Source organism: Neoarius graeffei, chromosome 1 (assembly GCF_027579695.1).
Source record: "Neoarius graeffei isolate fNeoGra1 chromosome 1, fNeoGra1.pri, whole genome shotgun sequence".
Taxonomy (NCBI): domain Eukaryota; kingdom Metazoa; phylum Chordata; class Actinopteri; order Siluriformes; family Ariidae; genus Neoarius; species Neoarius graeffei.
The window spans coordinates 53,249,565-53,264,357 of NC_083569.1; the positions used below are offsets into that span (position 1 = coordinate 53,249,565).

The 14,793-nt window shown below is 44.1% G+C and overlaps 1 protein-coding gene across 4 annotated transcripts in view; it reads right to left on the reverse strand.

Annotated features, from left to right (window-relative positions):
* The window catches only part of si:ch73-71d17.2 (RPA-related protein RADX), a 57,472-nt gene extending 44,333 nt beyond the window's left edge, over positions 1-13,139 (reverse strand). For all 4 annotated transcript variants that reach the window (XR_009655650.1, XR_009655651.1, XM_060934309.1 and 1 more), the window contains exon 1: positions 12,535-13,139. Coding sequence is in view for 2 of the 4 variants with exons in the window: in XM_060934309.1 (XP_060790292.1) it covers positions 12,535-13,135 (601 nt within the window). In the remaining 2 variants the exon portion in view is untranslated. The remainder of the gene's footprint in view (positions 1-12,534) is intronic.
* Positions 13,140-14,793: the final 1,654 nt, after the last annotated feature.

Below are 14,793 nucleotides of genomic sequence, written 5' to 3' on the forward strand. Positions count from 1 at the left end.
TAATTCGACCTCCTTCGCTACAGACAGATCAGCAATAGTTTTTTTTTTTTAAACATCAGTGTGACTGTGGATGGAGAATAGTCCAACAACTATTGCTTTTGTAATATTCAACTAAACATTTCCAATGGTCAGAAACTGACAGTGATGATGGGCTAGAAAACAATAAACACTACCTGGATATGGCATGGTGGTGCAGTGGTTAGCACTGTTGCCTCACAGCAAACAGGTTCTGGGTTTGAACAGGTTGAGGCTTTTCTGTGTGGAGTTTACATGCTCTCCCCGTGCCTGTATGGCTTTCCTCCTACAGTCCAATCATCATCAATGCGGCCTCAGCCGAGCTACATGCCTGGTGGCCCAGTCATCATGCTTGTTGATGCATGATGTTAGTTCAGAGCGACTCTGAGCCTCAGTGTCCCTCATTAGTATGTCTAGAAAGGTGGCTGGAGGGCGACCCCTCCTCAGATGACCATGGTTTGGGCGCCATAGCACCAGCTGACTTGCGGGAAGGTCAGGGTGGCAATAACAATGGCCAACAAGGCCAAGCCTCCTGTAGCCAATCTTGTCCGATATACATGGGATATCACTGTACAGCTCAGACATGCAGATTAGGTCACAATACGTTTACATTAGACCGTATCTGTCTCGTTTTCTTTGCGGATGCACTGTCCGTTTACATTAAACCGCCTGGAAACGGGAATCCGCCAGCGTCCACGTATTCAATCCAGATCGTGTCAGCTCCGGTGCTGTGTAAACATTGAGAATACGCGGATACGCTGTGCTGAGCTCTAGCTGGCGTCTCATTGGACAACGTCACTGTGACATCCACCTTCCTGATTCGCTGGCGTTGGTCATGTGACGCGACTGCTGAAAAACGGCGCGGACTTCCGCATTCTATCACCTTTCATTAAAGAGTATAAAAGTATGAAAATACTGCAAATACTGATGCAAATACCGCCCATTGTGTAGTTATGATTGTCTTTAGGCTTGCCATCCTTCCACTTGCAAGTAGTAAGTGATATGCGCTGGGATCACACACACAGCAGCTCAGTCCCAAATCGTGGCTTGTGCACTTTACTCGCGCACTGTGTGAGCTGCGCAGGGCCGGAGTGCGCACCCTCCAGAGGGCACTCGCTGTTCAGGGCGGAGTGATTTGGAGCGCAGGATGCCTGCGGAGCCGAGCGCATCCGTGTATTGGCGTTGCTGTGTGCACGCAAATCGTGTATTGGTGTTGCTGTGTGCACACTAATCGTTTTAAAAACGTTAATCTGATGATCCGCTGATACGGTCTAATGTAAACATGGGCTAGGTCAACTGGCTACTCTAATACCCCGTCCACACTAGGGATTTTGTACCAATACGAAACTACTTTCGTACCGCAACACCTGTCCACACTAGCAACTATACTGGTACTGTAGCGGTATAACTGTATCGGTACAAAACCCACAAATGTATGGGTTTCGTACCGGTACAGTATTGGTACTGTAGCGCTTCGCTGTAGTGTGGACAGATGAAGCGGTTCTGTATCGATACAAATGCGCATGCGAAAACGAAACGACCGTGGAGCTACATGGAGCAAAGAAAGGGAGGAAGAAAGGAGGAAGAGGGGAAAAGGGAGAGAAAGGGAGGGGAAGAGAAGGAAAGAGGGAGAAAGTGAGGGGGAGAAAGGGAGATTTGTTTTCTTTGTTTCTCAACTGCCTCGAGCGTTTTATACGATTCGACTGAATAAATGACCACCAGAAATACAGACTGTACATTGACAACAAAAAGCGCACACACACGTTGTTTCATCCGCCATATTCTCGGAAGGAAGTTACTCGGTAATCACGGAAACATTTCGCGCACGCGCATTTCAACTACCGTGAAAGAAAACCGCAAACATTTCTCGCTAGTGTGGACAGATGCACTAAACTGTACCGGTATACTTTGTATCGATACAGTTATACCACTTTTGTACTGGTATAAGTGTGAACACAGCATTAATTGCCCATAGGTGTGAACATGAGTGTGAATGGCAGTTTGTCTCTGTATTACACCTGTAATAGATTAGCGACTTGCCCTGCTGCTCGCTGTAGTCAGCTGGGATTGGCTTCAGCTTCCCCGTGGCCCTGACGGAGAAGCGGAATAGACAATGGATGGATAGACGTGCCTGGAAGTCGTCTCTCACTCCACACCTAACATAGATGTGTCTAATCAAGTGTTCAGTGCTACAACATTGCACTTACTATACATGTATCATTCCCCATTTGATCCCAGTGTGAAGGCTGTGTTGATGTATGATCCAAAACACTTATCTGGCAAACGGCAGGCCCTTTTTCCACTATATCAATCAATCCCTTAATTCTGTACGAGGGTACAAGCGTAGCAAAGTTGTCTTTTATATTTATTTCCAGTGGTGGAAATCACAACCCACTTATTAATTTATAAGACTGTTTAACCGGCACTTATCTGGTTAAAATTAACAGAAAGGTTTTAACCCAAACCTCAACAACTCAAAAACATAGAGCCCTATAAATAATGTCAATTCATGTGTTTAATGTGTTCCGCAGGTTCCAGGGCCTCGATAGTCAGAAGATCGTTGTACACCTTTACAGTTGTGGTCAGAAGTTTACATACAAGCCATCATGGACATTTCAATTATTTTTTTTAAACTGTTCTTTTTCAGTGACAGAAAAATGGAGTTGAATGCTTCATGTACAACATACATCTTTTTATAATTAAACAAGAAAAGCAAGAATTTGCTGCATAAGTTTTAATTTATTTTGGGTTTTCTGAAAGCAAAACAGGATAAAAACAAACCCCCCACTTATTTGATTAAGTGTCCCTTATGGCCCTTTTCCACTACCCTTTTTCAGCTCACTTCAGCTCGCTTCAGCCCGACACGGCTCGCGTTTCGACTACCAAAAACCAGCACGACTCAGCTCGTTTCAGCCCTGCTTAGCCCCTAAAACTCGCACCGTTTTGGAGTGGGGCTGAAGCGAGCCAAACCGTGCCGAGTGAGGCTGGGGGCGTGAGCAGACACTCCCCTGTGCACTGATTGGTGAGGAGGAGTGTCCTCACATGCCCACACACGCCCCGCGAGCGCGCTGGGATCTGTAAACACCGCAAACCCGGAAGAAGAAGAATTACGAATTACGAGAATTTCTGAAGCCTTATGCGCCTCGCCTCATCTATACGCTCTTGCCAGTATCTGTCCGCGTTGTCGGTGACAGCAAGCCACAGCACCAAGACCAGCAACACTAACGACTCCATGTCCTCCATGTTTATTGTTTACTATCCGGGTCGTGAGACTACCGCTTAAAAGATCACTGAATCAGTGACATACAGAGCATCGTGGACGAGTTCGCGGAGCGCAAGGCTCGTCGTATGCCCTTCAAATAATGCGCGCAGTAGGCTATTGATGTTTTATTATGAGCCATGTACAGTATGTCGCCTAATGTTTTTTTTGTTTCTGAGTTACATGTTCGTTTGAAGGACTTAATGTACAAAATAACAGTTGCACCCCGGAGTGTTGAAATTGGTAAACACAGTGCATTCAGTGAGGTTTGCACCGCCCTCCTTTTATTTCTGACTCTTCCTGTCACCGTTGCAACCTCTGAGCGCTCATTCGTATGCCCTTCAAATAATGTGCACAGTATAGGCTATTGATGTTTTATTATGAGCCATGTACAGTATCCTAATGTTTTTTGTTTCTGAGTTACATGTTCGTTTGAAGGACTTGATGTACTAAATAACATAGTTGCACCCGGTAGTGTTGAAATTGGTAAACACCGCAGTTGCGGACATTTTGTAGCCTAAAATGATGTTATGATAAGCTTTAATAAAGGGCCCGGTCATTTGCCCCGCCTCCGGCCCGGCTCTGACTTGTTCCGCCACTGTCACTGATGTCACTGTTTGCGCTGCTTAACGACATCATGTGACGTCCACCCACTTTCACTAACTCCACCCAATGTGTCCACCCACTTCCAGCCAGCACGGTTCAGCGCGGTTGTAGTCGAAATGCAACTCCAACAGCCCCGCTCAGCTCGACTCAGCTCGACTCGGCACGGCACGGCTCAGCCGCGTTTGTAGTGGAAAAGCGGCATTAGTAAAGTTTCACCTTGACCAGACTTTTGGTAGCCATCAACAAGCTTCTGGCAGAATTCTGGTTGGATATTTAACCACTCTTTTTGTCAGAACTGGTAGCGCTTAATTAAATTTGTTGGTTTCCTGGCATGGACCCGACTTTTCAGCACAGTCCACGTGTTTTTGATAGTCAGGACTTTGGAAAGGCCATTCTAAGAGCTTAACATTAGCGTGCTTTCTCTGTTCCACAGTCAGCTTTGATGCATTTGGGGTCACTGTCCCATTGTGTCCAAGTTTCAACCATCTAGCTGACAGTTTGAAGTTATACTGAAGAATTCTGAGGTAGTCCTCATTCTTCATGATCCCAGCCACTCTGTTTAACCATGCTTAACAGTTGGTATAATCTTCTTGGGGTTAAACATCTCATCTTTAATCCTCCAAACATACTTCTGGTCATTGTGGCCAAACAACTCAATCTTTGTCTTAACTGATCATAAAACTCTCCTCCAGAAGTCTTTGTCTATGTGGTCAGCTGCAAACTTTAATCGAGCTTGAAGATGTTGATTTTGGAGCAGGGGCTTCTTTCTTGGACAGCAGGCTCTCAGTCCATGGCGATGTAAAACTCCTTGTTGGTTCCTGACCATCCAAACCAAGTTCCTCTCAGCTGAGGGTGACAGTTTGGCTCTTTTTCCAGAACTTGGCAAAGTGGCTGCACATCCCAGTAAGGGCCTCTGCATGCTCTTGCGACCAGGCTTTCGCAGATAGCTTTTCGCAGACAGTTGTAATTTATCGTTGAGCGGGGAGTAATAGGCGTGCGCGATGTTATTCACCGCCACAACGCAAGGGGGCACGAAGTCGCTAGGAGTAGTTGGTGGGTGTGGTTAGTGGAGTGTTTATCATCCGGTTACTTATAATGACTAGAACTGGAGTCGTATAGATGTACGTACTTCCTCACTTCCTCGATCAACCGCTCTTCGTGCTGCTCCATCTTCACTTGTGTTTTTAAAAATGGCAGTCGTGAAAACAAACCAAACCGGGAAAGTAAGGAAGCGGAAGTGCGTGTACAGCGGATGTAGAGTGGACCAATCAGAGCCCTCTTGTCTGCAACGCTGTCTGTGAGGCTGTCTGCAGTGGTCACAATTTTTGGGAGGTGCGCGCAGAGCATCTGCGAAGGGGGGAGGCTTCGCAGACGCCATCTGCGACACCATCTGCGAGGACTGGGTTGTCAGCATAAATTGGCCTTAACTTGTACTTGTCAAACCCCTTTTTATATGTTTGCACAAAGAAGCTACCAGTCGTAGTCAATCATGATCACCAACAGGAAGTTTAGAGGCCTTGGCAAGTTGAAATACATTTTGGAATTTTCAGCACGACTGAATTAATAACCTAAGTGGGTGTATAGTTTTGACTCCGTCTTAATTTCAGAAAACCTTAAATAAATTAAAACTTGTGCACCAAGATATTTTTTTTATATCAAAGATGTATGTTGTACAATCATTCTTCCCCAGATAAAGAACAGTTCAAAGAAATCACTGAAAGCCCGATATTGCCATGACACAATTCCGACCACAACTGTAATAATGAGTATTATTTTTTTTCGCGGTCCGGTTTCCTTCAAATCGTGCGCTCCGATTGGCTCACAAGCAGTCCGGAATCCTACGATACAGACCCCGGTTACGGACCTTTGGCGACTTGCTCATTCGCTACAACAAACATAGTAGCAATTTTTTGTCAACATTCATTTGCACATTTCTCAGTACAATAGCATTAATTTTACAGCATGGATGGTGATAATGACAGTGTTCACAGCGAAAGCAAGTTTTACAACCCTGATGAAGATGAAATAAAAGAAAACATTTCAGGAGAAAGCCGAAAACCTGTAACTGTTGCTAATGCCGAGCAAATCCAGCAGTTTATTGAGGAGCAAAGGGCAGAAAATACAACAAAAAAAAGACGACCTACGACCTCAAATGTCTTAGAGAAGTTCTGTCGAAACCTAAACAAAGGTCGAAAGGTTGAAGACATACTTGGCGAAGAACTAAACATGTTGCTGTGCAACTTTTTCATGTCCGCAACAAAGAAAAATGGCGATGTGTAAGAGCCGTCCTCGCTCACGTCTTTCCAGAGAAGTATCCAGTGCTATCTGAATCATTTTCTGTTAGAGTTTGGTAAAGAAAAATAAATATTATTTACCAGCTTAAGGTCGGTCCATATTGTGAAATACCGTGACCTTGACTTTGAAAATACTGACCTCGGCCCAGAGGCCTTGGTCAGTATTTTCAAGACCTCGGTCACGGTATTTCACGATACGGACCTCCCAGCTGGCAAATAATTATATTACTTGAATAGGTAGATTAAATTTATGAAATAAGCATGGACTACGGGGTCAGTGGAATTTATTTAACAGTTTATGGGGTGTCGGGGGCAGCACGGTGGTGTAGTGGTTAGCACTGTCACCTCACAGCAAGAAGGGTCTGGGTTTGAGCCCAGTGGCCAACGGGGGCCTTTCTGTGTGGAGTTCGCATGTTCTCCCCGTGTCTGTGTGGGTTTCCCCTCACAGTTCAAAGACACGGGATTAGGTTAACTGGCTGTTCACAGGCGTGAATGTGTGTGAGAATGACTGAGAGGAGAAAACCTCTATAATAATCCAGTAGAAGGCAACGGGAAACCACTATAATACATATACATACAGACAGACAGTAAGCAAGCACAACTTTATTCATCACACACTTGTGAAATTCCTCTCTGCATTTAACCCATCTGAAGCAGTGAACACACACGAGCAATGAGCACACACACATACCCAGAGCAGTGGGCAGCCATGCTAACAGCACCCAGGGAGCAGGATGTTAACCGATGACCGTTTGACTGGTGGTTGACCGAATCAATGTCAACCAGTTAATTTTTTTTTGGTTGTCGGTGAAAAAAAAAAAAAATCGTTTTGAAGCTGCCGATTTTGGAGCGGAGAACCTGGAATTCTGTGTTGTAAACACTTGGGGCGTGCCATGCGGTGTAAGGACGACAGCTGACAAATCAGAAACACCCATTCAGTCATGTCCCGCCCTCCCGCCCCAGTTAAAGACAGCTGACAAATCAGAAACACCCATTCAGTCATGTCCCACCCTCCCGCCCCAGTTAAAGACAGCTGACAAATCAGAAACACCCATTCAGTCATGTCCCACCCCAGTTGAACACAGCTGCCACTCGGCGAAAGAAAAAAAGTGTAGACACAGGCTTTTTAGCTTACAAATTAATTATTATTAGAAGGCACATGGAGTTTAGTCCTGCCTTGGCCAGTGCATTCTGAAAGTATGTTTCGGTCTGTAGCCAACAATGCATGTTATTGCAGATCACATCTCTCCACACAAACTAAAGGCGCAGATGCCGACTTTTTCACGGCTTTTTCATGGACTGTAACGGCATTTGTTTATGTAGTTATTTTAATACAGAATTTACTCTGATGAAATTATTCAGACACTCCAACGCCCCCCCCAAAAAAAAATCGGATCTGCACGAGCCATGAAAAAGGCGCGCCGTTTGCATCCCTGTTTAAATTCATAGGTTAACCGACTTTAACCGGCTAATGAGGCTCGGTGGTCGGTCAAGATTTTTTTTTTAGTTTTCGCCATCCCTAGTTGGGAGTTCTGTGCCTCGCCCAAGGCCACCTCAGTCCAAGGCCACCCCATATTAACCTAACCTGCGTGTCTTTGGACTGTGGGGGAAACCGGAGCACGCGGATGGGAGTGAGAGGGAAGAAGCCGCTGCGCTGCCACAATGATAACAGAGGAGACGTGACAGTGAGGCAGCTTGAACATGTGAGTTATGGTCTAACAGTTAGCCCTTTCAAACTGTATGTACATGACATTTGGGCGTTTGTAGGGCTACTGACATTTCTGTGAGTAATTTAAGTCTCTGTAGTTTAATAATCTGCTTGTTAACTGACGTGACCTGACCTGTCACAATCGATTGCCTCGGCCGTGCTTCGGTCTACATGCGAGTATCATATATCGTCGGGAAGCTTACATTCTCCTCTTGTATATATAACTAGTCGTCGACCTCTTCCACAACGTGCTCAAATCAAATGTGGGTTATGTTTCAGAAAAAAACAAAAGCTTGTGAAAAATGTACTCAGAAGCCTATGCAAAGAAGAGAGGCTCTCTGATCTCCTTCTCCTCTCGATTGAGAAAGACATACCCATAAATCACAATGAGGTCATTAATATCTACAGGGACATGGCCCCCAGAAGGTTACTGCTTTAAGGCCCCTGGAATGTTAGGCTTCTACCTTATGAGAGGAAGGACTGATTATCATTTTGTCCATTAGGCTATTTACTTATTTGTTCAAAGTTCAGGTTTCACTGTTCGATGTTAAATCTTTAACAATAAAAAAGCCTAATAATGCACCAGGCAGATTCTACCATAACAGAGGCCAGTTAAGTCCCATCTCCTTAAATTGCTGAATTGATTATTTTGATCATTCTATTAAGTTTTTCTAGTAGCATTTGGGGTCTTGGACATTCACAGTAAATTTTAGGACAGTAGTCCTGGTAACTAACTAATAAAAGCCTGACATGACAGACATGCTAAATGACAATAGAAACACATCGGTTTCTATCATCAAAATCTGACAGACAAACTAACGTCTACCATCATATTCTGACAGACACTCTAGATGACAATAGCAACAAAACTGTTTCTTACATTATTAATCTGACAAATTTAGTAATAATATTAAATACCTCATCACTAGAACCAAATAATAAAAATATTGAAATAAAAAAAGATAAAATTTATTTTCAAAATTGAAATATCAACAATAATTGTCAGAACAGTGATGATAGACACGACTGTGTCACTTTCGCGGGGAAATAACACACTGAAACGGCCTGTCGGCTGAAAGGGTCGCAAGTGGCTCTGATTTATCCCAACTTACGATAGTTTTCCTCCAGAAAATTTTAAATATGAATGCACAAATATATTCTCAATGTTTCTATGGTCAGGATAGCTGACTGAAAATCTTACCTTGATTTATTTGATGAAATCTAGCTGTCAGAACTCCAAGTCTTGCCCGGAAGTAAATGTCTGCTGTCACAAAAATCATGCGCAGTAGAATTTCCTCTTTGCGTCAGTCAACATGTGCGTGGTGAGGGCTTGAATTTTGCTATCGTCAGGTGCATTTGACTGACAGACTGACGATAGCATTTTTTAAAAATAGCTGTGGGCTTCTCTCATGAACGAAATAGTTTTTTCGCTGTTAATCTATTTCAACTCTATTTGTTGACACCCAAAAATGATAAAGCCTGCTTCCACACGATAACTACCAAAGATCCATAATGGCCGAGTCTATCGTCAGCTCATCTGACAGAAATTCACTGACGATAGCAACAGGGATAATGAAAGGGATTTTTAAAATGGGAGTTATGTCTGTCAGATATGTCAAAGAAATAGAACTTTATTCTTTAAAAATCTTTTATTGATATACTCGGTGTATTTTTAAATGACGTGCTGTTTTTAGAAGACCAAATACCATATTTTCGATCTTGAAAATATTACCTCACTGAAAAAAGGACAAGAAAAATTTCTTATTTTGTGGGCAAGTGGTTAATGGATCCAGTTACGGTAGAATCTGCCACCAGTGTTTTATTGCTTTGCATGTCTTCCAAAATGTGAGTGACAATTTTGCTGACACAAAAGAAATGGCAATTGCACATCACTTTCACCAACACAGGACACATAGCTAAGTACTTACCTTCCTATAGAGGTTTTCGACCTGACGTCATAGGGTCACGTGATACTGTTTACGCCGGCATTTTGGAGGTCAAACAAAGCCACGCTTATCAGCAAACAACGCTTGTAATATCCATCTTCTTCATCACTTACTTTTATCGTAGAATGCCTGATACGTGTTGTGCAGTTAGCTGCCACAACAGAAGAGGGGATAAACCTGGATTAACATTCCATAGGTCCCTGGCCGATCGACAGCGTCGCGAAAAGTGGATCGCGGCGATCAGGCGAGAGAATTGGCAGCCCACCGAACACACGCGTTTGTGTGGCGAACATTTTGTCTCAGGTAACTTTTCCAAAAGTTTAAAGATATCGTATACGAGATAAATGACAAATTATACATGTAGCCTAGCACCTAGCCTACACGTAAGCCCTGTTAGGCGGTGTTCAGGCTACCTGGCACCTAGCCCCACTAGTCAGGCTACGATGGTTTTATCTTTATACATCCGTGGTTTTATATACGTGAGACGGGGACTGCTCGGCCTCATCAATGGGGCTACCTGGCACCGGGCTTCTTACTAGTGTTTGGGCAGCTTACGTGTAGTCTAGGTTTAACATACACGGTGCCCTCAGGCAAGGCAGAGCCATGTTGTTGGGTGGGTTGTACTTTTTAGATGTGAATATGCAATGGACAAAACTAGAATTCGATACTAGACATATTAATTATTATGCATTTTTCTATATGATTAAATGTAACTCTCTCTCAACCTGGACACTTTTTCTAACTGCAATGATTTTACTTTTATTTGGTATCACGTTGAAATCATACCTGTCAACCCTCCCGTTTTTCCCGGGAAATCCCTTATTTTGACTTATTTCCCGCTGTCTTCCCGTTTTTTTATTTTCCCGAAAATATCCCGTATTTTCACATTATATAAAAGTCCCGTATTTTCACAATATAAAAAAGTCGGTAGGTCCAGAATTCATGACGTGCCTCTGACAGGAGTTTACAGCAGGAAGTCGGGCCATGAATTCACGTCCCCGCCCTCTCAGGCATCAGTAATTACAGAACTCCGTCCGGAGGCGAGGCTGAACAAGTGATTAGGTCCAGTGTTGCCAGATTGGGCGGTTTCCCGCCCAAGTTGGGCGGTTTCAAGTGCATTTTGGCGGGTTTTGAACATATTTTGGGCTGGAAACACTGATTAGGTCTGAGGTGAAGATGGCGATGCTAATAGATAAGAAAAACATTAGCCTCTCTTTCTTTGATGATTTCAACAAGTGCGTGGCTGGAATGTTCCCAGACTCTTCCATCGCAAAGAAATTTTCCATGGGGAAAACGAAAGCCTCCCAAATAATCAAAGGTAAGCTACACATGTTTACATTAAGTATGTCCTGGCTAAGACCTCATAAATAGCCTAGTGTAAACTAATTGGTGTATTAACTGTTTTATCCACTCATTGTCTATTTTATTTTCTATCTGAAACTTACCCATTTTAAATCACTCTTGGTTTAATATCTTGTATTACTCTTTATCTATCTATCTAGTGTTCCGAGGCCATGACTATCTCATCTCATCTCATTATCTCTAGCCGCTTTATCCTTCTACAGGGTCGCAGGTAAGCTGGAGCCTATCCCAGCTGACTACGGGCGAAAGGCGGGGTACACCCTGGACAAGTCGCCAGGTCATCACAGGGCTGACACATAGACACAGACAACCATTCACACTCACATTCACACCTACGCTCAATTTAGAGTCACCAGTTAACCTAACCTGCATGTCTTTGGACTGTGGGGGAAACCGGAGCACCTGGAGGAAACCCACGCGGACATGGGGAGAACATGCAAACTCCACACAGAAAGGCCCTCGCCGGCCCCGGGGCTCGAACCCAGGACCTTCTTGCTGTGAGGCGACAGCGCTAACCACTACACCACCGTGCCGCCGCCATGACTATGGTAAAACCATAATAAATTGCAATGGAATTGAATTTATTGACTGATTATATAATGACCTTTCTTATTTTAACATAAGATACGTATTTTAGCCCTTAATTTGGGAAATAACTGGTACCACTGAAAGCAAATAAAAATAAATGTATAGTTTATTCACAAATGCACTCTATAAACCACAAGCATATTGAGTTTGGGTCTTGGCTATCACCAACATGCACCAGAGTACAGGAAATCACAAATACTAGATAGAAAATTGCCCCCCATTCAACTACACACCCACTTTTGGTGAAGGGTATGACTTTCCGAAATTTTCCCTTATTTTGAGTTAAAAATCTGGGAAATATCCCTTTTTTTCAAACCTCAAAGTTGACAGGTATGGTTGAAGTAGACTGTTATGGAATCTTTTTGCCACAAAACGTTGTTGGAAATCTTTGCATATGTTGTCATGGCAACCATTCAAACAATGCATGCTGTGAAAAGGGAAAATACATATTTTTTGACAAATCTCTGACATGTTGGGCTAGCGGGAGTCACCATTGTTGTGACCGCCAAAATGGCGCCATCTACTTGTTGACATGGCAACGGTCACGTGGGTCGAAAACCTCTATTAGTACGTTAATTTTAATTCTACATTTCCATATTTTGGAAAGGACCGGGGGGAAAAAAAATAATGCACTTGCTGCCCTTTTTCTGACTTTGAGCCCCTGCCCCTCTATAATCCTGTGCACGTCCCTGGCCCCTAATAAAGAGGTCACTGAGTGTCTTTTTGGGAAATTGAGTGTTTGAGCTCTAAGCTTACCTTCCAGCACATCCTCTTCCTCAGAGCCCTCGCCTCCTGTCTCAGAGGGAGGTGTGTGCCGCCATGCTTCCCCGCTGAAGTCGTGATTGTTCCACAGGGGGAGGTAAGTGTTCCTGCGGGCTCTGAGGGGGGCTCGGTTCGGCTCCTCGGCCATCACCCATGGCAGGGAGTCCACAGGAACAGAGGCCAGGGACAGCAGAGCCGCGTCGCTTCCACCTGAACTGTCCACATCGAGGCTACAGATGTGAAATGTCCTCCTGTCCCCTTCGGCTTCCTCACTAGCCGAGAACACGACATTTCTCACCACACTGCCGCAGCGGAGCTTATTCCTGTGAACCAGTCCGTTCAGACTCGGGTCCAGAGACGCTCTCACTCTGCAGTCTGCATCAGTCACAGTAGCATCATACAGACTGTCCGACAGAGAAATGCTGTCCGGGAAACGGATGGCGAAGTTCGGGTCTCTCCCATAGCGCTCAAGAGAAATAAAATACAGCACCTCTGCTTGGGTTTTAACTCTGAGAGACCCACATGGAGCCGTCAGGAGTTTGCTAAGGCTTCTTTGAAGCACACAGTCTCCACACACGCCTGACGCAGCGGCCATTTTGAGGCCACTATGATGATGTGAATAATAACAATGCAAGGCATGATGGGAAATAGAGACTCACAGGCTCAATGAGTCGTCTTTGAACCGAATCTTTGATGTGAACGAGGAGAACCGATTCTCATTTCTTTGCTGTAAATGCAATCAATATTGAATGAAGCTCAGAGACAATGACATTCGTACAGGGATTCTTATACATTCGCAGTAACTTGCAGATTTGACAAATGTTTTAATGGGTTTTATGGAATGCAACGCACTGAGATGAAAGAGTCGGCTCCTATTGGTGAACTGAGACAAATGATTCGACTCACTGAAAAGAGCTGGAATTTCCATTACAGGATAGTTTTAGCAAAGCAGACTGAATGAATGAAGAAACAAACAAACCACACACTATTGTGTAAATGTCTTAGGCACATATAAAGAAATGCTGTAGACTAAAGACTTAAAATAATGAAATGAAATTAAATGTTTCAAATAAAATTATATATATATATATATAGAGAGAGAGAGAGTGGTTAGCGCTGTCACTTCATAGCAAGAAGGTCCTGGGTTCGAGCCCCGTGGCCGGCGAGGGCCTTTCTGTGTGGAGTTTGCATGTTCTCCCCGTGTCTGAGTGGGTTTCCTCCGGGTGCTCCGGTTTCCCCCACAGTCCAAAGACATGCAGGTTAGGTTAACTGGTGGCTCTAAATTGAGCGTAGGTGTGAATGTGAGTGTGAATGGTTGTCTGTGTCTATGTGTCAGCCCTGTGATGACCTGGCGACTTGTCCAGGGTGTACCCCGCCTTTCGCCCGTAGTCAGCTGGGATAGACTCCAGCTTGCCTGCGACCCTGTAGAACAGGATAAGCGGCTAGAGATAACACTGGGGAACACAATTTTTGTTGAGTTAGGTCTGACAGCTGTTTATAACTAATTTTTGGGTGCGGAATCCAAAACTGATCTCAATTTTTCTCTATCATGTCAAGTTTTTGAACTACATGAGCCCCGTTTTCTTAAAAAATATGAAAAATACTGTACTTAACAGATATGTGCTTGTTTTATAAAAAATTACAAATATTGACATACAATGAAATATGAAAGAAACAGGCATGACTGCAATGTTTATTTAACACTATTATGTTTTTACAAAGGATATGGCTACTGTAATTATAATTGTGTGCAAGAAGAAACCTTTATTTGTCACATGCACACTTCAAGCACAGTGAAATTCATCCTCTGCATTTAACCCATCTGAAGCAGCAAACACATGCACACACCCAGAGCAGTGGGCAGCCACAATACAGCACCCGGGGAGCAGTCAGGGGTTCGGTACCTTGCTCAAGGGCACCTCAGCCCAAGGCCCCCCCACGCCAACCTAACTGCATGTCTTTGGATTGTGGGGGAAACCGGAGCACCCAGAGGAAACCCATGCAGAAAAGGGGAGAACATGCAAACTTTACATAGAAAGGCCCTCGCCGGGTTTGAACCCAGAACCGTGCTAACCACTACACCACCATGCCACCTGTGCAAGTAGCTAAAAAAATTATGTTTATAGCTCTTGCTGGAGTGTTCAACTTGAGGACTATCGCGTTTGATGCTCCAACAATAGTCAGCCATCATATGTACATCCCATCTACCCTGATAACGTTCTTCCATAACCTTCAAATAGTCTTACTACAGTG